The 24,281-nt window shown below is 43.2% G+C and overlaps 1 protein-coding gene across 9 annotated transcripts in view; it reads right to left on the reverse strand.

Moving 5' to 3' along the window:
• LOC121290681 (adhesion G-protein coupled receptor G2-like) overlaps positions 1-24,281 on the reverse strand; it is a 188,868-nt gene that overhangs the window by 146,165 nt on the left and 18,422 nt on the right. For all 9 annotated transcript variants that reach the window (XR_005945862.1, XM_041211461.1, XM_041211460.1 and 6 more), the window contains exon 3: positions 18,527-19,165. Coding sequence is in view for 8 of the 9 variants with exons in the window: in XM_041211461.1 (XP_041067395.1) it covers positions 18,527-19,165 (639 nt within the window). In the remaining variant the exon portion in view is untranslated. The remainder of the gene's footprint in view (positions 1-18,526; positions 19,166-24,281) is intronic.

Genomic DNA, 24,281 nt, shown 5'->3' on the forward strand with positions numbered 1-24,281 from the left:
GACAAAATTCTGCCCTTGTTAACCATTGATTGTTCAAAAAAAAAGTTTAAATGAAGAAAAATTAAATAAATGGATGAAGTATCTTTCCTCTATGGACAGTATGCTGGAGGACTATCACAATTACATGTGGTAATTTGGTCAATGTGTAGATATTTGAGGCATTATTGTTTATAAGGTACTTTAAACATTTTAGCATGTTTAACATTATTCTATCCAGAATTAGTATTTCAATTGACATCCCCCCTCCCACCCTTTTAATAAAGATTAATTGTAGGGGAACCTGGTCACTTGGTGCAATGTGTGACCTGCTTCAAAAATAATCCCATAAAGTGGTGCTGTTACAACGGTTACAATGCTCTTTAGACTGTACAATGAAATCCCAGGCTGGAAATACTCTCAGGCCTCTTCTCTTTTGGTATCTGCTCCAGATGAAATTCCCAGCTCTAATATATACCCTTTCATTTGAGTGACTGATCATCTTGCAGTGTGTAAAACGATACGACCGGCGATGTTTGTTATCAGCAGTAAGAAAGCCGGTAATAGTCAAGCCAATGCAAACCTCATATCAAAGGGCTTTAGAGCAGAATTTTTCCCTTGTCTGCTGGGCTCAGGAAGCCGACTGCCACCCGCGATCGGGGGCCAGACCTCGATTTCACACTACTGTATGAGTAAAGACGTTTCTCCTAAATCCTTTATTGGCTTTATAAGTGACTATCTTAAACTTATGGCCTCCCTCCATATTTGGACTCACTCCATATGAAGGAGATGTTCAATTTATTTCAATTCATTCATAAATCTAGCATTTTCTCTGCTTGCAAGCTTGGTTCCTTCACATTACTTGCAGTTTCATCTTGCAAGTTTAAAACAAAATCCGCTCCTTTGCCAACCACTGCTCCCCTGATTGTCCAGCTTGTCCTCCCCTTGGCGATTTTACACTTCCCTCTTTTCTGCCCTAAATAGGTAACGTGTGTAACAGAAAGGTATAAAGGAAGATTGCCAGACGGACAAGGGCAGGAGCAGTTAGGAAGCAGTGATGGATTTGAATTGGGTTGGGTGAGGAAACGAATATGGTCCATGCTATGCCAGGCTCTTGTCTGACTGAGACAATGTAGAGGTGCATTGTTTGCAAGGTTTACTTGATGAAGAATTAGGGGGATTTTTCCAAATAAAATACATTAGTAAGTTCTGCACTAGCCTCTTGATGGGGCACCTGCAAAAGATTGCACAAGTCCAGAGTGGCTCTGACCTGAGACCAAAACTGTGGTCTATATTAGGATGAATGGAACTATGCTCAGGCTGTGGGGGTTTGGGGAGGGGGGCGGTGAAGGGAGCAAAACAAAAGACTGAATTTTCCCCGTGATGTAGGGAACATTTCTGGGTCCCAACCCTGTGCGGTTCAGTTAACGCATACCCTGGAGGCCTCATTTTACGAGCAGGCCCAAAGCAGGAGCATTGGATAACATGGTCCTCCACAACTCAGGCTGGCAGCCCCCACACTGAGACCAGTGGGAATGACACTGAGGGCCAGACTGATGGAGTGACAGGGAGGCACTGCAGCCACCATCATCATCAGTGGAGCAGCCGGAAAGTTACCACGCATCTGGTGACTGGAGTCACCCATCTCCACTATCCCAGAGCTTAAAGGCAAGGCTACAATAAGGGCAGGCAGCAGCCTTGCCGTTTGCTGCTTCTGACTTCATCACCAGCCTGAGAAGTTCTAATTAAACTGTGAAGCTACTTCCTCTCAGCTGCCAGGGAGCAGACACAGTGAGGGAGCCAGAATGCAAAATCTATACTGTTGAAAATTAGGGCTTAATTGCTTCTTTAAGAGCTCTAATTGACTACCAGCTGCTGCCACCTCCAGGAAAAAAATGCTGGAAAGACTGGATGTATCGTGGAGCCGGCCCAATGAGTCTGCTCCAAATTTCACCACCCTCCCCCCCTCCACTCCCCCCACCCCCACCGCCTCCTAAACCATTTCTCTGTGGCTTGCAAATTCAGCACAAACTATCCCTCTCACCTTATAAATTCTTTTCCCTTTAAATGCACAGATTTGTTTAGAAACCTTGGAATTACTGCAGCAAATAGTCTATTCCAGTTGACCATGCACAGTATCATTTCACTGGATATAGCCAACAGAATCCATAGCAGGGCAGTAAAGATTAACAGTATGCAATATTATAGAGTTAACATACTTTTTGCCTAATTGGCTCAAGAAGTTAACTTGCTCACTATACATCATTTTACCTCAAAACACATTAAAAGCTGTGACTGTTACAACATTCATTCAGTGGAAGCATGATGGTCAAAAAGTTAAGAGTCAAGATTATCAATACTAGGCATGCATGGAAATAAACCTTTTGCATAGCTCACAAGATAGCATTGTACACGCAGGGAATAGGCACAAGCTGGGCTTAATTGCTTCCCAGGTACTTTTTAAAAGGCTTTAATATTTCTGGCTTGTTTATTCAGGCAAGCTAAAACTACTCAGTGCATTTAGCCTTTTCAACTTATTTATTAACAGCTTTGGGAGCCAATAGATTTTGTTAATTTTAATACGCTTAATAAGTTCCATGGCCTTACATCCTATTGGGAATAGATTAAACAAATTAGCACCTTACAGTATATTGGTGGATCAATGACCTTACACTGTATTATAACGTTATTTGGGCATGATGTGGTCTTACTTTATTAGGGGATGGTTGGTCTGGTAGTTAAATATTCAGCTATATATTATTTGGGCTAACCTATGGTTTTTACATTTTCTTTAATAGTTGCTTCAGGAAGGATAGAGCTGTATGATTAATAAATGAAACGTTTCAGCATCTATTGTGGTTATAATTAATTAATGGTTAATGCTGGCCCATGGACACTGGTAGTTCAGCATTAGAGAGCACTAATTGACCCATGGGCTAAGTGATTCACCAATGAGTGGTTTTAATAGATCCAAGGTTCATACTTTTCATTGACATATTGGCTCAAATAGTCCATGTATGTTATATAACATTAACAGAGACAATGAGTTGGCCCATAGTCTTCCGATTCATAAAAGGTCCTGTGGGATGGCCAGTGGCATTTCTAATTATTCAATCAATGCTCTAGACACATTCTGACCTCATTAATAGATGATTGTGTTCACTCATGGCCCTGCAAGTTCATTGATGGGTAATTTGGCAGGTAATTAGGCCCTATATCTCAGTAAGACATAGCTTGCGCTAGCCCAAGGTCTTAAGAAGTTCATTAATTCATTGAAGGATGGGGTGAGCTCATTTAAGGAATGTAGCAAATGATCCAGAAGAATATCAAGATAATAAAACCTTCAAAGCCTTCTTTAAAGTTTATATTAGCAATATATGATTTTAAACTATTTGGTTTTATGACTGCGGGATAAACGTTTGGTTACTTACCAAGCAATCTCCATGACTTTCTTGCATTGTAGTGTCCGTAATCTGCTATGTAATATCAATGAGTTTTAGAAGGACTAGTGGTGCACGGTAATGAATAATAATCATGTTTCACATCTACCTTTTTTCTCGAGCTATGTTACAACTTGATAGTTCCATTATCTTCTTTCATTTTAATCTTAACCTACGTCACGTTGAGGTTCCTCAATAGCTCAGTCTATCTGATGATGGACCTGTTGACTGGAGTCTCCAGGAAAAGGAAGATTAGGATATCAACCCTAGATTGTATTATAGGACTGAGTTATGTAAATCAGGTGTGTCAGTTGTTACCTCTGTTGTGTGGTAAGTATTGGGGAGGAACTGTTAATCCTTAAGACTGTAAGACTTAGGAACAGAAATAGGCCATTCGGCCCATCGAGTCTCCTTTGCCATTCAATGAGATCATGGCTAATCTGATAATCCTCAACTCCACTTTCCTGCCTTTTCCCCATAACTCTTGATTCCCTTACTTTTAAAAATCTATCTCACCCTTGAATATACTTATTGACCCAACATCTACAGCTCTCTGTGGTAAAGAATTCCACAGGTTGACTACCCTCAGAGAAGAAATTCCTCCTCATCTCTGTTTTAAATGCACGCCCCCTTACTCTGAGATTATGCCCTCTGGTCCTAGACTCTCCCACAAGGGGAAACAGCCTCTCAGCATCTACCCTGTAAAGCCCCCGAAGAGACTTATGGCCAGAATCTTCGGGTTGGCGTGCAGGGAAGGGCCCCGCTCACTGGCGTGTAAAATGACACACTGTGACATCGGGCATGCGTCCAGACATCACTGCGCATCATTCCAACTTTCAGTTCGGCGGGCGCGCACCGAAGTCAGCAGAGCAGCACGCCTGCTGAACTGTCAAAAGGCCTATTAAGGCCATTTAATAACTAATTAAAACACTTAATGGAGCTGCCCGTCCAACCTTAAGGTTGGTGAGGGAGCAGGCGACGAACCCAGGCGGCCTTTGCGTTTATTATGGAACCTCATCCACGGGCGGGACGAGGCCTCATGAAGTGTTTCTAAATTGAGTAAAAATTTTTATTCAAGTTCATTGACATGTCCCAGCTCATGCAACACTGTCACATGAGGGGGCATGTTTTAAATTTTTTTTTTCTCTTTATTAAAATTTTTGACCACCAAACTAATCTCCCTGAGGCAGCTCTGTGCCTCAGGGAGATTTCTGTGCTAGTTTGTGCGCATGCACAAAAGAGCGCACTGCCAACTCAGCCTACTCCCCCTGCCCACACAGGGAGCACTCAGCGCTTCCGGGTGCGCATCACGCTGGGCGGCCTTAATTGGCTCGCCCACGTAAAATGGTGGTGCGCAGCCAATTGCGTGTGGCGATCGACTACACGCCTGCCTGTGCCCACTTAGCCCCCCCGACGGGGAGAAAATTCTCCCCTATATGTTTCGATACGTTCGCCTCTCATTCTTCTAAACTCCAATGAGTACAGGCCCGACCTACTCAGCCTCCCCTCATAAGAAAATCCCTCCATACCTGGGATCAACCTAGTGAACCTTCCAGGACTGCCTCCAATGCCAACATATCTTTCCTTAGATAAGGGGACCAAAATTGTTCCCAGTATTCTAGGTGTAGACTAACTAGTGCCTTGTATAGTTTTAGCAAGACTTTTATACTCCATTCTCTTTGAAATAAAGGCCGACATTCCATTCGTCTTCCCTGTTACCTGCTGAACTTGTATGTTAATTTTTTGGGTTTCATTCACAAGGACCCCCAAATCCCTCTGTGCTGCAGCTTTCTGCAGTCTTTCTCCATTTAAATAATATTCAGCTCCTCTATTCTTCCTGCCAAAGTGCATAACGTCACATTTTCCCACATTATATTCCATCTGCCAGTTTTTGCCCCCTCTCTGAACCTGTCTATATCCCTCTGTGGACTCTTTGTGTCACCCTCACCACTTGCCTTCCCACCTATTTTTGTGTCATCCACAAACTTGGCGATAGTACATTCACTTCCCTCATCCAAGTCATTAATATATATTGTAAATAATCGAGGCCCCAGCACTGATCCCTGTGGCACTCCACTAGTTACAGGTTACCATCCCAAAAATGTCTCCCTTATCCCAACTCTCTGTCTTCTATTAGTTAGCCAATCTCCTATCCATTTTAATATACTACCCCCAACACATGGGCTCTTATCTTATTAAGTAGCCTTATGTGCAGTACCTTATCGGACGCCTTTTGGAAATCCAAATATATTACATCTACTGGTTCCCCTTTACCTACCCAGTTGGTTACCTCCTCAAAGAGTTCTAATAAATTTGTCAGGCATGATTTCCCCTTCATGAAGCCATGCTGACTCTGCTTGATTAGATTATGTATTTCTAAATGCTCCCCTATTACATCCTTTACAACAGACTTCAACATTTTCGCAATGATAGATGTTAAGCCATCTGGCCTATAGTTACCTGTTTTGTCTCCCTCCTTTTTCGAATAAAGTTTTTACATTGGCCATTCTCCAATCCTCTGGACCTTTTCCAGAATCTAAGGATTCTTGGAAGATTACTATCAGTGCATCCACTATCTCTCTGTAGCAACTTCCTTTAATATCCTAGGATGCAACCCATCAGGTCCAGGGGACTTATCGGCCTTTAGTCCCATTAGTTTCCCTAGTACTTTTTCTCTAATGATAGTTATTGTATTTATTTCCTCCCCCACTTTTGCCCCTTGATTATTTAGTATTTTTGGAAAGGGATTAGTATCTTCTACCGTGAAGACTAAAGCAAAGTATTTATTCAACTCCTCTGCCATTTCCTGGTTCCCCTTTATTATTTTCCCACCTTCATTCTCTAAGTGGCCTATGATCACTTTGGCCTCTATCTTCCTTTTTATATATTGAAAGAAGCTCTTACTGTCCATTTTTATATTACTTGCTAGTTTACCCTCAAAGTTTATTTTCTCCCTTTTTTTTGGTCATCTTTTGTTGGTTTTTAAAAATTTTCCAGTCCTCTGGCTTAGCATTAATCTTTGCCTCATTGTATGTTTTTTCTTCCAATTTGATACTGTCCTTAACTTCCTTGGTTAACCATGGTTGGTTTATCCCCTTCCTAGAATCCTTCTTCCTCACTGGGATATATCTTTGTTGGGAGCCATGAACTACTTTCTTAAATGTCTGCCATTGTTCATCAACCATATTTTCTGCTAAATTCCTTTCCCAGTCCACTCCAGCCAACTCTGCCCTCATTCCATTGTAATTACCCTTGTTTAAGTTTAGCACAGTTGTTTTCGACCAATGTTTCTCACTCTCAAACTGAATGCTAAATTCTACCGTATTATGGTCACTGTTTCCTAAGGGATCCTTTACTCTGAGATCACTTATTAAACCTGCCTCATTACACATTACCAGATCCAAAATATCCTGATCCCTGGTTGGATTCACAACATATTGTTCTAAGAAACTGTCCCAAATACACTCTATGAATTCTTGATCATGCCTACCTCTGCCAATTTGATTTTCCCAATCCACATGAAGATTAAAGTCACCCATGATTAATGTACTGCCCTCATTATCTCTGATTTATTCTCTGTCCTACAGTATAGCTACTGTCAGGGGGCCTATAGACTTCTCCCACCAGCACCTTCTTCCCCTTGTTATTTCTTACGTCCGCCCATTTGGATTCTACATCTTCTGATCCAAGGTCCTTTCTTGCTATCATACTTATTCCATCGCATACTAACAAAGCTACCCCACCACCCTTTCCTTCCCGCCTGCCCTTTCGAAATGTCACATACCCTTGAATATTCAGTTCCCAGCTGTGATCCCCTTGTAACCATGTCTCCATATTGGCTATAAGGTCATAACCATTAACCTCTATTTGTGCCATTATTTCATTTATTTTGTTCCAAATACTACGTGCATTTAAGTAAAGGGCCATTAATTTAGCCTTTTTACCATTTTCCTCCTTTTGACCCTATTTGCTGTTTTTTTTTATGTTTGTACACTCTCTCCCTTCCTGTCACACTCTGGGTATCATTACCTAAATAGCTGCCCTGCATGGCTGCCATGTCCTTTTGCTTTGTAAGCCTACGTATCCCCTTTCCAGAACACTCCCCCTTTCTATTTAGTTTAAAGCCCTCTCTACAGCCCTAGTTATTCGATTTGCCAGGACACTGGTCCCAGTACAGTTCAAGTGAAGCCCGTCCCACCAGAGCAGCTCCCTTCTACCCCAGTACTGGTGCCAGTGCCCCATGAACTGAAACCCATTCCTCCCACACCAATCTCTGAGCCATGCATTTAACTCCTTGATTTTATTTACTGTATGCCAACTTGCCTGTCACTCAGGTAGCAATCCCAAGATTATCACCTTGGAGGTTCTGCTTTTTAATTTAGCTCCCAACTGTTCAAATTCTTTCAGCAGAACCTCCTTTCTAGTCCTATCCATGTCGTTGGTACCAACATGGATGACGACAATTGGACCCCTCCCCTCCCACTTCAAGTTCTTCTCTAGCACTAAGGAGATGTCCTTAACCCTGGCACCAGGCAGGCAACACAGCCTTCGAGACTCATGGCTGCAGGGAATAGTGTCTAGCCCCCTAATTATGCTGTCCCCTGCCACTAATACGTTCCTATTTCCTCCCTCCAATTGAATGGCTCCCTGCACCACGGTGCGGTGGTCAATTCGTTCATCCTCCCTGCAGTCCCCGCTCCCATCCACACAGCTTGCAAGAACCTTGTAACTGTTGGGCAGTTGCAGGGGCCAAGGCTCCTTGAACGCTGCCCCCTGGGTCCCCAAACCTGCCTCACCCACAGTCACACCCTCCTGTCCCTGATCACAGACCGAATTTGAATGACCTAATCTGAGAGGTGTGACTGCCTCCTGGAGCCAAGTGTCCGGGTAACGCTCCCCCTCCCTGATGTGGCGCAATGTCTGCAGCTCAGACTCCAGCTCCTCAACTCGAATCCGAAGTTCCCCGAGCTGCAAATATTTAATACAGATGTGTTCACCCTGGGTCACCTTGTTTGTGCCCAGGTTGGAATGAAGTAAAACAGGCAGGGTTTCTGCTGCTTCCCACTACCCAGCCGCTGCTGAAAGTGTGTTTGTGTGAATGGTCAGTAGAACCAAGAGCAGGCTCAATGTGATGCCCCCTCAGCTGAACTGTCCATCCAATGCACTGTGCAGGTTCACACATAGGCATAATACTAGAGGGTGCCACTGCCTCTGAATGAGCTGCTACCTTCAGGCAGCAGGGATAAATGCAGAGAATTCAATTTAGGCCTGGATTCCATCTGCCATTCCTGCCCATGGATCCAAAAGCAAGGGAGAAAATATCTGGGAGGCATATCTGGATCAGTTCTCCTATGCATTGTCTCTCTCCTGCTCTGGAGAGGCACTGTATTTTTGATTGTGCAGTTGAGAACAGCAACTTACTTTGTGGGAAACAGCAATCAGAGACCCCCATTCAACCACTCATTGGTGCAGTATGTTCCCCTGACACTGCACCTCTGGATGTCTGGTTTTCCTGAAAGCAGCTTTTTGTTGACTGCTACCTATTTTCTAAAGTCTTTTTCTCCCTTGCTTTTGGATCCATGGGCAGAATTCTATGCGTCGGTGAGCGAGGGAGGGGGCGTGGTGATGTCAGGGGGACGAGGCTGAAGCATTTGCAAATTTTTCATCACCAATTGAATGAAACTCCGAAGAAACATTTCACAGCCCTACATTTGTTAATGATTCTTTAATATCAATTTTTAAAAAAACATGATTTAATAATGTGGAATTTTGGTGCCAAGGTCATTTTGTTCTCCTTTTGTCTTATTTTTAGCTTTCTTTCGTATTTTTCTTTTTGTTCCACTGTGAACATTAGCTCAAAGTAGGAGAGCAGATTCTCCCAGCAATGGATCACCTAAGATTGCCTATCGATAATAAGTTAGGAATAATGGCCCATTCCATCAGTGGATATTGTGTACTGGCTCTGGAAACCACAAGCCAACAGTTAAGGGAGATCAAGCTGTATATGGTAAAGTGTTCCTTCTGAAACTTGAAGCATACCTGCACAGTCACAAAAAGGATGTACAGCCATGTTGTTCCTATACCTGAACAGTTACTAAATGTGACCTCTGCATTGTGGTGACTAGATCAACTTTGAGGTGAGAGGATAGGATATTATACAGTTCTCATGAGGTGAAATGAACAGTACGATGTATTTTTCTTTATTTCAGTTTTCTTCCTTTCCTTCCCTGTCAGTTGAAAACTTGCAGGTACCAACTGGAAGGATAACTCAAGAGCAAAAGAAGGGAACAATTGTGGATAACTTGGCTTGACAACATCAAATGGAGGATGGATGAAGGTATTTCAAACTGTATGGCCTCATCTGCCAATCCTCCTTCATGGAAATGGAGTTGGATAACTTAATAGACAGAAAGGCTACGTCCTAATCCTAGTCAATCCTCATTTACCTAAAGTCTGATACAATTTGGCAAGGCAGCACAAACAATAAACATTGGTTTGGTATGCAGTTCCAGGATTGTCAAAAAATAAGACCAGATTCAAAGGTACGGATGGAATTAAAAAATGAACTAAGATGCCAGTCATTGTCCCCAAACACCACATGAAGATGATGCTATTTAGATGTTTGATAAAGATGCTGTCTGACACAGATAGCACGCTTGGACACAAGCCAACAAAATCATCTGTACCTTCAGGGTTACATAAAACTATCAGTTGGGGATTGGGCTATGAGCTCTTCAGCTCATTCTGATCCTTACAGTCAAAAATCTGCAAGGAAACCTTTTAAACCTCTCCCATTTGCTTATTTTCTCCCTGTCCTTACTTGACAGCCCTTATTAATGCTAAAACATATCTTTGCACAAGACCTCTAAAAGAGAGATAATACTAAACCAGGAAGTGCCCGAATATATATTGTTTTCCTCCTTACCTGAACGTTTGAAATGATATTTGAGAAACTGTTGACCTAAAAGATCAGAATTTAATCAATATTTGGCACTGCCCAAATATGCAGGTGACTTGCATCCTTCAGAAGTATTGCACTTATTACTGGCTTAGACATGAATTACAGTGCTGGAGAATTGAAATCACAGTGTGACGTTGGTAACCCAAGTGTAAGCATGTGTGAATGAAATTTGTTTGTTCATCATTTGCACAAAGGCATTGGTCTATTTATTCAAAGCGGATGAAAGCCTTTCATACAAACATGTAACTTTATTCAGTATAAATATTACCCACGGTATGTGTTCAAACCTGGAAGATTTTGTTGATACCATTTAAGAAGTTTTTAAAGTTAGAAAAGTTAGTTGTTAAACATAGAGAATAATCAACAAATTTAAGGACCACATTTCCTAAGAATTACTCATATAATAACAGTGGGAAAACAAAAACAGAATTACCTGGAAGAACTCAGCAGGTCTGGCAGCATCGGCGGAGAAGAAAAGAGTTGACGTTTCGAGTCCTCATGACCCTTCAACAGAATTAGGTGAATCCAAGGAAGGGGTGAAATATAAGCTGGTTTAAGGTGTGTGTGCTGGGGGGAGGTTGGGTGGGGGGAGAGAAGTGGAGGGGAGGGTGTGGTTGTGGGGACAAACAAGCAGTAATAGAAGCAGATCATCAAAAGATGTCACAGACAACAGAACAAAAGAACACATAGGTGTTGAAGTTGGTGATATATATCTAAACAATTGTGCTAATTAAGAATGGATGGTTGAGGAATTAAGGTATAGCTCTAGTGGGGGTGGGAGGAGCATAAAAGATTTAAAAATATTTAAAAATAATGGAAATAGGTCGGAAAAGAAAATTCTATATAATTTATTGGAAAAAATAAAAGGAAGGGGGAAGAAACAGAAAGGGGGTGGGGATGGAGGAGGGAGTTCAGGACCTAAAGTTGTTGAATTCAATATTCAGTCCGGAAGGCTGTAAAGTGCCTAGTCGGAAGATGAGGTGCTGTTCTTCCAGTTTGCATTGGGCTTCACTGGAACAATGCAGCAAGCCAAGGACAGACATGTGGGCAAGAGAGCAGGGTGGAGTGTTAAAATGGCAAGCGACAGGGAGCGTTACCCGGACATTCTTGCGGACAGACCGCAGGTGTTCTGCAAAGCGGTCGCCCAGTTTACGTTTGGTCTCTCCAATGTAGAGGAGACCACATTGGGAGCAACGAATACAGTAGACTAAGTTGGGGGAAATGCAAGTGAAATGCTGCTTCACTTGAAAGGAGTGTTTGGGCCCTTGGACGGTGAGGAGAGAGGAAGTGAAGGGGCAGGTGTTACATCTTTTGCTTGGGCATAGGTGGGGGTTGAGGAGTAGGGGGTGATGGAGGAGTGGACCAGGGTGTCCCGGAGGGAACGGTCCCTACAGAATGCGGACAGTGGGGGTGAAGGGAAGATGTGTTTGGTGGTGGCATCATGCTGGAGTTGGCGGAAATGGCGGAGGATGATCCTTTGAATGCGGAGGCTGGTGGGGTGATAAGTGAGGACAGGGGGGACCCTATCATGTTTCTGGGAGGGAGGAGAAGGCGTGAGGGCAGATGCGCGGGAGATGGGCCGGACACGGTTGAGGGCCCTGTCAACGACCGTGGGTGGAAAACCACGGTTAAGGAAGAAGGAAGACATGTCAGAGGAATTGTGTTTGAATGTAGCATCATCGGAACAGATGCGACAGAGGTGAAGGAACTGAGAGAATGGGATGGAGTCCTTACAGGAAGCAGGGTGTGAGGAGTTGTAGTCAAGATAGCTGTGGGAGTCGGTAGGCTTGTAATGGATATTGGTGGACAGTCTATCACCAGAGATTGAGACAGAGAGGTCAAGGAAGGGAAGGAAAGTGTCAGAGATGGATCATGTGAAAATGATGGAGGGGTGGAGATTGGAAGCAAAATTAATAAATTTTTCCAAGTCCCGACGAGAGCATAAAGCAGCACCGAAGTAATCATCGATGTATCGGAGAAAAAGTTGTGGAAGGGGGACAGAGTAGGACTGGAACAAGGAATGTTCCACATACCCCATAAAGAGACAGGCATAGTTGGGGCCCATGCGGGTACCCATAGCCACACCTTTTATTTGGAGGAAGTGAGAGGAGTTGAAGGAGAAATTGTTCAGTGTGAGAACAAGTTCAGCCAGACGGAGGAGAGTAGTGGTGGATGGGGATTGTTCGGGCCTCTGTTCAAGGAAGAAGCTAAGGGCCCTCAGACCATCCTGGTGGGGGATGGAGGTGTAGAGGGATTGGACGTCCATAGTGAAGAGGAAGCAGTTGGGGCCAGGGAACTGGAAATTGTTGATGTGACGTAAGGTGTCAGAGGAATCATGGATGTAGGTGGGAAAGGACTGGACAAGTGGAGAGAGAAGGGAGTCAAGATAACGAGAAATGAGTTCTGTGGGGCAGGAGCAAGCTGACACGATCGGTCTACCGGGACAGTTCTGTTTGTGGATTTTGGGTAAGAGGTAGAAGCGAGCCGTCCGAGGTTGGGCGACTATCAGGTTGGAAGCTGTGGGAGGAAGATCCCCAGAGGAGATGAGGTCAGTGACAGTCCTGGAAACAATGGCTTGATGTTCAGTGGTGGGGTCATGGTCCAGGGAGAGGTAGGAGGAAGTGTCTGCGAGTTGACGCTCAGCCTCCGCGAGTTAGAGGTCAGTGCGCCAGACAACAACAGCACCACCCTTGTCAGCGGGTTTGATGACAATGTCAGGGTTGGACCTGAGAGAATGGAGTGCAGTAAGTTCAGAGAGAGAGAGATTAGAATGGGTGAGAGGAGCAGAGAAATTGAGACGACTGATGTCGCGCCGACAGTTCTCAATGAAAAGATCGAGAGAAGGTAAGAATCCAGAGGGAGGGGTCCAGGTGGAGGGAGAATATTGGAGGTGGGTGAAAGGATCCATTGAACGGGGAGAGGGCTCCTGCCCAAAGAAGTGAGCACGGAGACGAAGACAGTGGAAGAAGAGTTCAGCATCGTGCCGAGCCCGAAATTCATTGAGATGAGGGCGTAAGGGTATGAAACTAAGTCCTTTGCTGAGCACTGAACATTCAGCGTCAGAGAGGGGAAGGTCAGGGGGTATAGTGAATACACGGCTGGGGCTGGGATTGGAAGATGGGGTGGGGACGGAGGGACAGGCAGGGGTGGAGGGTCCTAGATGGGTGTTGGTGTCGATGAGTTGTTGGAGCTTGCATTCCTTAGCACTTGAGAGAAAGAGAAAAAGTTTCTTGTTGAGGCGTCGGATGGACGAAGAATAAAATGAAACTGGGGGCACGCGCAGCTTTGAAAAAGGGTACGGCGGTGCTGCTGGAGGGAGAGGTCGAGTGTGTTCATATGGCGGCACATGGCACTGAGTGTGGATCTCAGAATGTGACGGGAACAGCAGTCCGAGAAACGTTTTATGTTCCGGAGATACCTGTATTCCTGGGTGGGTTCGAAACGTGAGGGGTGGAATTTCAGTTGAAATCCACATGGGGTAAGTCGGAGACGGAGACAGTCACTGAGAAAGGAGATATGGCTGTAAACACCTTGTCAAACACTAGGAGGGAAATGGAAAGCAATGAAGGTGAGCAAGGCAAAAGAGAGATACGGAAATCTTGTCTCAGAGACGAACAAAACTTCTTCAAGGAAGGCATTTCTTGAAGAGCAATGGCAGTCAATTAAACACACTTCACTTCACTTCCTCTCTCCTCACCGTCCAAGGGCCCAAACACTCCTTTCAAGTGAAGCAGCATTTCACTTGCATTTCCCCCAACTTAGTGTACTGTATTTGTTGCTCACAATGCGGTCTCCTCTACATTGGAGAGACCAAATGTAAACTGGGCGACCGCTTTGCATTACACCTGCGGTCTGTCCGCAAGAATGACCCAAACCTCCCTGTCGCTTGCCATTTTAACACTCCACCCTGCTCTCTTGCCCACATGTCTGTCCTTGGCCTGCTGCATTGTTCCAGTGAAGCCCAACGCAAACTGGAGGAACAGCACCTCATCTTCCGACTAGGCACTTTACAGCCTTCCGGACTGAATATTGAATTCAACAACTTTAGGTCCTGAACTCCCTCCTCCATCCCCACCCCCTTTCTGTTTCTTCCCCCTTCCTTTTGTTTTTTCCAATAAATTACATAGATTTTTCTTTTCCCACCTATTTCCATTATTTTTAAATATTTTTAAATCTTTTATGCTCCCCCCACCCCCACTGGAGCTATACCTTAATTCCCCAACCATCCATTCTTAATTAGCACATTCATTTAGATATATATCACCAACTTCAACACCTCTGTGTTCTTTTGTTCTGTTGTCTGTGACATTTTTTGACGATCTGCTTCTATCACTGCTTGCTTGTCCCTACAACCACCCCCCCTCCACTTCTCTCCCCCCACCCAACCACCCACCCCTCCCCCTCCCCCAACACACACACCTTAAACCAGCTTATATTTCACCCCTTCCTTGGATTCACCTAGTTCTGTTGAAGGGTCATGAGGACTCGAAACGTCAACTCTTTTCTTCTCCGCCGATGCTGCCAGACCTGCTGAGTTTTTCCAGGTAATTCTGTTTTTGTTTTGGATTTCCAGCATCCGCAGTTTTTTGTTTTTATTATTATTAATAACAGTGGGAGTTGGCCATTCAGCCCCTCGAGCCTGCTACATTCAATTAGATCATGGCTGATCTGCAGCTCAACTCCATATTTCTGCATTTGTTTCATATCCCTTGATCGTCTTTCTTAAGAAAAAAAAACAATTGATTTAAGTCTTGAAAGCTCTAATTGTCCCCTAAGCATCCATAGCCTTTTTGGGAGAGAATTTTAAACTTCTATTATTAATGGTTTGATCAGGCTATGACATTAAATAAAGGTATATATCATACATATGCAATCATTGTGTGTTGGTACTACATGAGCTCCTTCTTGGTACAGATTATTGATCTGCATGCAGACCCCAAAAGGCACATTAAGTGGTTATTAGTACTGCCAGGAAAAGCACTACTCTGGTACATAGACCATTCACATAAGCTGGGGCTACTCCAGGTACAGGGCCAATACTTTGCTGGCTTATATGCACCTAGAAAAACAGAAAGATATGAGTGCAGAAGGCAGCAGCTGAAATGAGGGCACTTCTAGCAGACGGAAGGCCTTGAGTCATCCAAGGGTGGTGGGGGAACTCAGCATTGAATAAAAATATAATTGTTTCCTCATGGATCTTCAGCCTGCCCTCCCAGACACCTGCAGATCCTCTGATTCAAAGGGATCTCGGGGCAGACCCCGTATGCCTCAAACTCTAGGATTACCTCCACTGATAACCAGCATATGGAATGAAAATATGGAGTGGGAGACCATTAAGTGACTTTGAAATTCTCTCATTGGCCAAGAAGGGCCAGGAATCCTCCTCTTGGTCCTTCCCTAGCCTGGGCTTTCCTTGCACCACCAACTGTGGTTCCTCCCCCTGAGCCCTGCAATGCACTTACCTTTTGCTGGGAACTGTTCCCATGGGTCACCAGCAGTAGCCTCTTGCCACGCAAAGCCCTACTCATCAGTTAGGAGTGGATTTGGCCAAGTAATCAAAATGTAAAGAAGCCTTAGCAAACAAAATCTACTGGCTGGCCTCACAACAACGATGGCCTTCAGGTCCATCCCCATCTCAGACTCAACCTTCAGCATCGATTCTGCCGCAAGTTCAATTCAACCTTCTAATGTTTAACTATAACACTCACAGCAGCCTTTAGCTGAAAATAATTACTGTAAGATTTCTTGTCACATTGCTCACTGCAAATCAAAGGACACGTTAATTTATATTGTGAGTCAGTTAATCCCCCAGCACAGCAAACTTCCCCCTTCCTCCAAGCAGAACCCGAGTTCCCCTACGTTCATAATGCAAAAGGCTCTCTCTCATTCTTTCTCCCTCTTCTCTGCCCCACCACCACCACACCCCCTGCCAACTTCAGTCAGGTTTCCAAGAGGGTCTGTCCTTCTCCCTTCACACCTTGCCACAGGGGTCATAAATTGCTCTTCTTTCTGCTTCGTCAATTGAGTTTTTCTCTACTTCTTTCTACCTTTAAGAGAATATTGCTCTCTCCCTTTCTCTTCACCCAACAATGTTCATCTCTCCCTTTCTCAGCTCTCCCTATGTTTAAGTCATTGCTGAAATAAATAAAGTCAGTTTGTTCATTTTTTAAAAAATCCTGTATACATATATACGTTACACATGGGAAGAACTAGGTTCTCTGTCAAGAGGTTCCTCTTTTCACAGAGGATTGTAGACCTATGGAATAAGTTGCGGCCTGGGCAGTAAGTATGGACTCACTATATACCTGCACCAGGTCCTAACTAGGCATAGAAAAGAAAGGTGGAATACTTGAACCATTTAAACCATGGTCAATGTTTTGATCATCTAAGTGGTGGGGAGGGGAGTCAGAGAGAAATTTTCCAATATTTATCCTCCCTAAATTGGCCTTCATTTTTCTAACCTACTTCTTTCCCTCTCCCAGAAGATTACATGGCTGCTATATGCAGTGCATTGTAAGATAAACTATTATATACAGGTACACAAAGAATTAGGATTTGGTTCAATCTCATTTGATTAAAGTTTTTGTCTTACTTAGAAATAGCTTGCAGTTTTTTTTTCAGTAGGTTAGAAACTAGTTGTTGTTCATTCCCAGAATGCTTTCAGTTTTAATGTATCAGGGTACAATTTAGCTGACTGTTGTTTAGCTTTGGCTAATAGTGTGGGATGGGTGTGAGATTCATGCCTGTTGACCTCTTTTTCTCACCACATTGTGAAATAAGATAGCCAAAGATTGACTTGAGGCAAGGAAATGGTCAATGGACAAGATGATTAGATACATGCTTAATGATAAACAGCTTGGCCTTCTGAAAGTTTTGTAGAAACATTCTCATTTCTGGGAGTCTTATTCAAAGTAACTGTTATCAGGATATAAAGAATCAACAAGGACAGTGTACAAGACAAGAAGCCTATAAAGATTTTGATTTTTCCTTAGCTACCTATTTGTAGAAAATCAGGATCCAAAAGATTGATGCAGGTTTTATCTCCATCTGGGGGTAAATGGGATAATATCATTTCTTTCTCTGTATGTCCATTGAGGACATTGAGGTGTCAAGGACTTGGACAAATGCAATGGACTTGAATTGTCTTACAGGGTATCTTGAACCATGATGGTTAATGTTTCATGGCTACCTGGGGCATGCACAAAGGACTGGTTGGTCATTTTTGTGTCCCATTATTTTTTATGTTGGTTATCTAAATATCAGGAATAATGTAGGTTGCATGAAAAATGAACTTTCCTTTCTACATGCTTTAAAACCATGGGATTTTTCATCCATTATATTACAGACAGGCTCTTGCGTACAAAGATTTTGATTGCTTACATGAAGATAGTTACTGGGCATCCAAATATGAAGAGTCAGCTGGCCAGATGGGAATTGTGCAATATACGGTGGGATAATGTACCAGAGTATGTTCAAAGGGCCAGTGGTGTGCTTTATAAGGTCTGCAGGGGATGTAGCCATTGAACTAAAGTTAATAGGTTTGTGATTTTTTTTCGTGTAATTTTGTAGAGAGATTTTATTTTTTAATTTTATGTTCAGGTGAGTCAGGTAATCATAGCCACTGTCTCTCAGATAATTGCTTTTCCTGACTGAATTGATGGAACATTTTGGCAGAATGTGATTGGGAGTGTGTTGTGGCAATATGTGACCAAGTGGAACTTTTTGGAGGGAGCAGCAGAGTGTTTTGGCAGTATGTGTTTGGGTGAATGCTTTGGTGGAATGTGATTGGTCAAGCCTTGCTCATCATTGGTGAAAAAAATAAAACTTGAGCAAAGGGTTTTGTGTAATATAATTGTTCTACGGGCTCACTTCCATCAAATTGGAAAGATGAAAATCTCCAAATCTCTTCTTAAATGATTAAGTTGAAAATTGGTTATGAGACTAGATGGGCCAGACTTAGGCTATGGCACAAAAAATGTCAAAATAGAGATTTATGTAATTCTTTTCTTTGAGTGAATAGAATGAAACTGTTTTATCTTGTAATTTTGTCACTGTTATCAACGCTGTGGAAATACAATTCTATTTCTATTCAACTTTGTGATAAGATCATGCTTTAAATAAATTATTTAAGGAATGCATTGGTACTTACAGCAAGGCAGTGAATAATCATATTCCAAGATTGATCCTATGAAGTCCCATTGTTGGCTGTCCCAGGTGATGACATTCCCATCTTCGCAGTTCAGCTGAGATATTGACTGTTGTTCTTTTGCATGATCCCACAATCTGAATAAATACAAGTCTCCAACAAATGTCTCAGGGTCCACCTTCAACCGGTCTGGCCCTCGACTGTGCTTTCGACCAAGCACCAGGCTACCATTTTGGCCAAGTCTGTAATTTTTGTTCAGTGTTTTTGAAAGCACATTTGTTTTATTCATATAGACATGTGTTTCACGAGTTTGCCCATTCCATGTTAAACACAAGGAGTGCCAGTTAGCTAAGGAAATAATTTCCCCTACATTAATTTGTCTATGAAACAACCAGATTATCAGTCTTTTGTTTATCACCATGATGCCGAGTTCATGAAGGGACCTGGAATGAATACGTTTGGTGTCTGTGTTGTAGGTAAATGCTGTCATTCCATTTATATTATTCTGTCTTAGCCTGATGTCAATGCAGAGAGTAAAATTGCCAAGCGAAGGGATGTTTGTTCCTGGTGAAAGGGTCCCGTATTCATCAGGTGCATTAAGCTGGAAAACTGCTTTTTGATCTTTGAGGGTAGTGCATGTTCCTGAAGGAATTGGAAAATAAAGTTAACACATGACCATTGCCATTTGAATTTGAGATCAAAGGAGAAAGAAATTTGAATGTTCAACAATCAAAAGCCTACTGAAAAAAATGTTCTATTCACATAAATCAATTGTTTGAGATGTAAGTGCTGCTGCTGGATACCATTCTTATCACTTATAATAGGGGCATTTCCTGAGAGGGCAATAGCTCCACTAATCAATAGATTACAGCATTGCCCGGTGTTAAGGCACAGGGGCCAGAAAAGTCCCAGTGGTACTTGGAAAAGCAGTTTCATTATTCTCAGTGACCTTGTACAAGGGAATGGGGGGAACATGTAATCACAATCCCAGTCCTGATTTAGTTCCAGAAAGGTAGTGGGAGAGGCGAGCTAGTAAAATTTCCACAGAGATTCTTCCAAACTCCAAGTGAACATTGGAACTGAAACACAACTGTGACTGAGTGTAGAAACTAAACGATTAACTAATTCTGTTAGTATTTCCAGTGTGTCAGGAAGTACTCTGGAGAACTTGAGGTTCACTTAACAATAATTTGCAAATGTAGATCGTCTTTAACATAGAAAATGACCAAAAGTGCTTTGGGAGGGGGAAACATAAATAAACGGAATAAAGGAATGGGAAATATGCCATAGTTGGCAAGTTAAGAGAGGTGACTGAAAACTATTTCACGCTCATGTGTTTCAGGTGCACGTCCGCACACTGAGCTGAAAATCCTGCCCTATGTTATCATCTGAACTAAAGCTAGCTTTATCTATGCAAACTAGTTTTAACTGATGTTAGCAGATTACAATTTCGAGCCCCTGCTTTTGCACCCAGCCAAATAATGACAGCGCACAGCAATCATTCAAATGAACATGCAGCATGAAGTTGGCATTCTTCCTGTATTGTGCTCAATGGGTGGGGGTTTATTGTGCATCCCAATTCCACACCCATTTTCAGGGCTATCCAAGGTAAATTCCACCATGTCTGTATATGTGTACTTCCCAGTGAGTGTTTAGTCATCAGAAATACAAAAGTTAGCGGCAAATCGAATGGGCGTGGACCAGTTGCAAGATACTTTTGTACCAGTTGATCACATGTACTGGTCCGGGCTCTGAAAATTTGCTATATTGTGAAAGCTGCAGTTCTCTTTTTCTACTTTGTTATTGTTTTGTGTGACTATGGCAACTTGCTTCAGGCCATTGGACTCAAGAGCTGGCAGATAAGGTGGAGCATGGATCAATTGTCGACTGTGTAAAGGGTGTTGGCTGGAAACACTCCTTAATTTTAACCGGTCAATCCCTCAGATTCCATTAGCCATTACCAATGGTGACTTCCCTGGAGGGGTTCACCGAATAACAGGGGACCCTGATTGATTTTTTTTTTCCTCATTCTTAGCCCAGGACTGCTGAAAACATAATCACACCCTGACTGACGCCATCAAACTGCATTTGAAAGTGATGTATACCGCTTCAGGGAGGAACATGATCCCTATTAATGAACTTCTGAAGCCTTTTGAAGACTGTTGGGTCTAATTATAACATCATTTTTACTGAAGTAGTACAGCACAATGTTTAAGTTTTTTAAAAAAAAAATAATGGTTCCCTTAAAAAAATGGTGACCTCTTAAATCTTATTTCCTCAGTTAACAAACATTTAACAATGGTGTCCTATACACTGATAATACAATGTGGCTCAGCAAGTTGATCCAGTGCACACCCATGAGCATGTCAGGCACAGTGGTGTGGTGATTATGTCACAGAACCATCATTCAGAAGCCTAGACTAATGATCCAGTGTAATGTGCAGCAGATGGGGAATTTAGGTTCAATTAATTAAATTAATCACAAGGCTGGTGACAATGAAACTATCAGATTGTTGTAAAAACCCATCGGTTTCACCAACATTGCTTAGAGAAGGACATCTTACCCGGCCTGGCCTATAGGTGACCCCATAGCAATGTGGCTGATCTCTTAACTACCCATAAATATGGCCTAGTAAGCTAATCAATTGCATTAAGCCTCTATAAAAAGTAATAAGAAAACTGGGTGGACGTGGTCAGCATGGACCTAAACACCAGAAATGACAAAGGCACATCTAGCCCAGTCAACCCTGCAAAGTCCTCCTCAATAACAGCTGGGGACCTGTACCAACAGGTTAGGAGAGTTATCCCACAGGCTAGTCAAGCACAGTCATATTCTAGACATATACATTGTCATGCTTGCAGAATCAAACCTTTCAGCCAATGTCTCAGGCTCCTCTATCACCTCAATGGTTCTGGAAGTCCTCAACACTGACTATGGGCTCCATGAAGTCTCATGGCATCAGATCAAACTGGGGCAAGGAAGCCTCCTGCTGGTCACCATCTGCCACCCTCCTCAGTTGATAAGTTAGTGCCCCTCCATGTTGAACACCACTGGAAGAGGTACTGAGGGTAGCAAGGGCTCAGAAAGTACTCTGAGTGGAAAATGTTAATGTCCATCAACAAGAACAGATCAGTAGTCACTACAGACCAAGCGGTTCAGTCCTGAAGGATTTAATTGCTAGTCTGGGCCTATGGCAGCTGGTGAAAGAACCAATAAGAGGAAAAACCTTTTTGACTTTGCCCTCACCGATCTACCCCTCAATATACACCTGTCCATGACAGCATTAGCAGAAATGACTACTGCACAGGTCCTGTGGAGATGAAGTACCATCTTCACAATGAGGATGCCTTCCATTGTATTTTGTAGCACTTCCCACCATGCTAAATTGGATAGATTCAGAAGAGATCTAGAAGCTCAGAATTGAGCATCCTTGAGGTACTGTGGACCATCAGAAACAGCAGAATTGTATTCAACCACAATCTGTAACCTCATGGCCTGACATATTCCTCATTCTATCATTACAATTATTACCATCTAGCCAATGAGTGCAACACTGATTCAATGAGGACTGAAGAAAAGCAGGTCAGAAGCAGCACCAGGCATACCTAAAAATGGTGTGCCACCTGGTGAAATTACAACAAAGGGCTACATGCATGGCAGACAATGGAAGCAGCATAGAGAGAGCAATCTGACAACCAATGGATCAGATCAAAGCTCTGCAATTCTGTCACATCCAGTTGTGACTGGTGGTGAAAAATTAAACATCTAATCAATCATAGGAACAGACTCTATAAATATCCCCATCCTCAATGATGGGGGTGCCCAGCATGTCAGTGTAAAAGACGAGTCTGAAGCATTTGCAACCATCATCAGGCAGAAGTTCCAAGTGAATGGTCCAATTTGGCTTCATCACTATCACAGATGCCAGTCTTCAGCCAAATTGATTTGGTCCACATGACATCAAGAAGCGATTGAAGGCACTGGATACCAGCCAAGGCTCTAGTACTGGAGACTTGTACTCTAGAACCAGCCGAACCCCTAGTCAAGCTGTTCCAGTACAGCTACCACATTGGCATTGACCCCACAGTGTGGAAAATTGCCCAGATGTGTGCTGTCCACAAAAAGCAGGATAAATCCAATCGGGCCAATTATCACCCCATCAGTCTACCCTCAATTATCAGCAGAGTCAATTGGCACTTATTCATCAAAAATTTGCTTACCAATGGTCAGTTTGAGTTCCACCAGGATCAGTGGATCGAGAATTCATTGTAGCTTTCGTCCAAATTTGGACATAGGAGCTGGATTCAAGAGGTGAGGTGAGAGTGACAGTCCTTGGCTCAAAGCAGCATTTAACCAAGTGTGGCATCAAGGAACCTTAGTCAAACTGAAATCAATGGGAATCAGGGGAAAACTCTCCATTGGCTGAAGTCCTACCTAATGGGAAGGAAAATGATTGTGATTGATCCAGGCCAATTATCTCAGCCCCTGGACATCGCTACAGGAGTTCCTTAGGTCAGTGTTGTAAGCCCAACCATCTTCAGCTGTTTCATCAATGACCTTCCCTCCATCATAAGGTCAGATGTTCGCTGATAATTGCACAATGTTCAATGCCATTCACAACTCCTCAGATACTGAAGGAATCTGTGCCCACATGCTGCAAGATTGCATAATATACAGGCTTCGCTGATAAGTGATAAGTAACATCCATGCCGCACAAGTGCCAGACAATGACCATCTCCAACAACAGAGAATCCTCCCCTCAAGGCCTCCCCTTGACGTTAATGGCATTACCATCACCAAATCCCCCATCATCCATATCCTGGGCACCACCAATGACAAGAAACTTTACTGACCCAGCCACATAAATATTGTGTCTACTAACAAGAAGAAATTTAGCCTTCATCCACACTTGAGGCTGTTCCGCATGTAGAGGACAGGTCACGTGATTTGGAAGTACCGGTGGGGCCTGTGGGACCTGAGGGCGTTGGGGAGACAAACCTGCCAATTTCCACTGAGGAACCTAGTGGACAACTGTTCCCTGAAAAGGAGGCCTTGGAAAAACGAGGTTGTTAAACTGTGACACTCAAAACGTCCGAGAAAGCCGCCTGAGAGACTTGATTTGTAAATAGTTATTAGCTTAAATAGTTCACATGTTACTAACTTTGTCAACTGTATTTTTAAGTAAAGGGGAAGGGATATGGTAAAGTGGTGTACCATGTACCTTTAAGAGAATGTAAATAGACTAACCATGTGACATCACTGACCAATCACTGTACAGTGCGGACTACTGGTTAACTGTCTAGAGCTGAAGGTGGTTGTGGGAACATGCAAGGATTTAGTGCTCTGCCTTCAGTCGCAATAAATAATCACAGTTTGTTCTTATGTCGGTCCCTCTCCATTATTGATAGCGAACATCAACTAACAAGTGTACATGAAGACGTGCAATTTGAGTTTACTTGACTAGTGAACTCATAGATTCAACACATAAGAGGTACATTAGAGGTTGGGTATTCTGCTGCAAGTAACTCACCTCCTATCTCCTCAAAGCCTGTCCACCATCTATAAGGCACAAATAATCAGTGTGTCGAAAGGCTCTCTATGCTTGTCTGGATGAGTGCAGCTCCAACAATACTCAAGAAGCTCGGACACAATCAGGAAAACGCAGCCTGCTTGATTGGCACACCATCCACTATCTTAAACATTAACTCCCTCCAACACCGGCACACAGGAGAAGCAGTGAGGAGACTCTACGGGATA

Source organism: Carcharodon carcharias, chromosome 18 (genome assembly GCF_017639515.1).
Source record: "Carcharodon carcharias isolate sCarCar2 chromosome 18, sCarCar2.pri, whole genome shotgun sequence".
NCBI classification, from domain to species: Eukaryota; Metazoa; Chordata; class Chondrichthyes; order Lamniformes; family Lamnidae; genus Carcharodon; species Carcharodon carcharias.